At 61.7% G+C, this 2,346-nt stretch overlaps 1 protein-coding gene across 1 annotated transcript; it reads right to left on the bottom strand.

Annotated features, from left to right (window-relative positions):
• Positions 1–149: 149 nt before the first annotated feature.
• On the bottom strand, positions 150–2,336 carry LOC103801306 (formin-like protein 1; the record flags this gene model as incomplete). Its single annotated transcript, XM_009073713.1, has 8 exons — positions 150–237; positions 464–587; positions 756–848; positions 1,070–1,171; positions 1,382–1,545; positions 1,616–1,745; positions 2,092–2,172; positions 2,268–2,336. Coding segments are annotated over 8 exons (851 nt in total), but the record flags the coding sequence as incomplete, so codon positions are not given.
• Between the last annotated feature and the right edge of the window lie 10 nt (positions 2,337–2,346).

Here is a 2,346-nt window from a genome sequence, read left to right as displayed (position 1 = left end):
GTGCCCAGCACTGTCCCGGGGCTGCAGCCGCCGGGGTTGGGGTTGGGTCTGACCACTCAGCTGGAGGAATCCCTGGGGAGGGAAAGCCTGGCAGCCCTGCCCTGCCCCAGCCGAGCCCCTCGCTGAGCCTGCGGCCCCACGTTACCTACAGAGGACTCTCCTCATTGTAGCTCACGTCGCAGAAGAGCCGGGACGAGCGCTTGCCCGTCCGGGCCGTGAAAGGGACAGTTCTCAGAGCTGAGCAGAGCAACCAGACACAGCGAGGAGCAGGAGGAGAGAGGAGGAAGAAGAGGAAGAGGAAGAAGAGCTATGAGACAGAGCAGGACAGAAGGTGCTGCAGGTGGGTTTGGTTCCCGCAATGGGGCTCGGTGACCCTCCAGCTCCTGTGACAGCCCCTCCACCCCAGCACTGAGGGTCTGAGGTGAGGGGGATGCCTTGCTGCTCACCTGAAATCCTCTCTCACCTGAAATTATATCCTCAATGGCCCCGTCTTTGCCTTCGTAGATGAGTGGCTCCTTCACCATCTGCTTCTTCTTCAGCTCAGCAATCATGTCCATCTGCTGCCGCTTGGCCTTCTGCACAGGCAGCTGAGGAGGAGACAGCGTGGGTGAGCAGCACTGCAGAGAGATGGGTGCCCTCATCCTCACCTCCCACAGCTCTGCCTCCCCACGACCTGTTTAGCCCTTCCTCACCACGCAGCCCACTCAGGGCTGGAGCTGGGACCACACCAGGACACAGACACGGGGGCATCTCACCTCAGGCTGCTGCTCGCTGCTGGGGGAGTTGGATTCTGCCTCTTTGGACGCTGCCTCTTGCTTCTTCCACAGCTCAATGTCCTGCTCTGCTTTCTTGGGAGAGGGGCAGGAAGGGTGTGCTGAGCCAGGGGGTCCTGCTCCAGGACTGTGGTCCCCTCTTTCCTCCCTCTCAGCCCCCAGTTCACCCCAACCCAGTTCAAATACCTCCAATCACTCCCAAGGGTGTCCCCAAGCCTCAGGACCTCCCAGACAGACCTCCCACCCCAAAAATCCCTCCCAACCCCCAGAACCAGGACACTCCCCAACCCTCCTACCTTGTAGGCTCTGATGAAGCGCATGAACATGGGGAAGAAGGTGGTGGGGGGACTGGTCTTGGGGTTCTCCCCAAAATACTCCACAGCTGACTCGTATGCCTCCTGCGGGAGAGACACTATGGTCCAGGGGCTGGGGCTGAGCACCCACCACCTCCTCCCAGCCTCTCCCACCTCACCACCCTGCTCTGTCCCTCCTGGCTGTCCCACTGCAGCCACCTCCCAGCCAGGAGCCTCTCCACGGGGCACAGGTGTGAGCAGAGGCCACCCCAGAGTGTACCCACATAGGAACAGGAGGGCCAATCCTGCACCCACCTTGGCAGTTTTGCTGTCAGCCTGCAGCTTCTCCATCACGTCCGAGTTGACCTTGAGGAAGTCCTTGAGCACGGGGCTGTCGTCCTGCCGCAGGAACTCCCTGCGGGTCAGCTCCATGCCCTGCTGGAGGCTCCGCACGTCCTGCAGCACTCCGTCCAGGGACACTGCAGGAGGTGCTGGCTCAGGGCCCTGCACTGGGCCCCTCTGACCCCAGCCCAGGCCCACGGGCACTACCTGTGCCTGCCTTGTCGAGGAAGTGCAGCTCGGTGTGGAAGCCAACGAGCTCCGGGTACTTCTCCGTGATCACCCTCACCAGGTAGTGCAGCAGTGTTTGCTTGCGGTCGGTCGACTTCATCTCCAGGAGCTAAGGGAGAGCGTCAGCCCTGACCTGCATCCACCACCCCAACTCTGCCCAGAGCATCCCTGTGGTTGGATCTTCATCCTCCATCCCCAGGGCTGTTCCCATCTACCTCCCTCCCCACAGCTGCTCCTTGAATCCCTTCACATCTCCAGACCTGTTCTCCCACCTTCCAATCCCACGGACAGTTCCTGTGGATTTCCGTTCCTTTAAGCCCTCCTCTTGCCTCTCCAGCCCTACAGATGGTCTCTCTTCATCCCTCCGAGTCCCACGGCAGGTTCCTGTGTCCCTCCATCTCTACACCTGGTCCCTGTGTCCCTCTGTCCCTGGCAGAGTGCCCCAAGCACCCTACGGCGTCGAGGCTCGGCAGTCGGAAGCCGTAGGCTGCTCCTCGCTTGCTGCTGTTCATGTAGTTCCCAAAGGCCAGGACGATCTGCAGGGACACAGGGACACAGCTCAGGGGCACAGTGCCACGGCAGCCTGGCAGCACCTTGAGCCCGTCCCAGCCCCACGGCAGCAGCTCCTCACCTCCAGGATGTGGCGCAGTTTGCTGGAGGCCTTGAGGGACATGGAGGCAGCGATGACGGCGTTGAGTTGCTGTGGGAGG

This window comes from Acanthisitta chloris, unplaced genomic scaffold, assembly GCF_000695815.1.
Source record: "Acanthisitta chloris isolate BGI_N310 unplaced genomic scaffold, ASM69581v1 scaffold40424, whole genome shotgun sequence".
NCBI lineage: Eukaryota > Metazoa > Chordata > Aves > Passeriformes > Acanthisittidae > Acanthisitta > Acanthisitta chloris.
The sequence above is the reverse complement of the archived record's forward strand: the minus strand, read 5'-3'. Positions and strand labels throughout refer to the sequence as shown.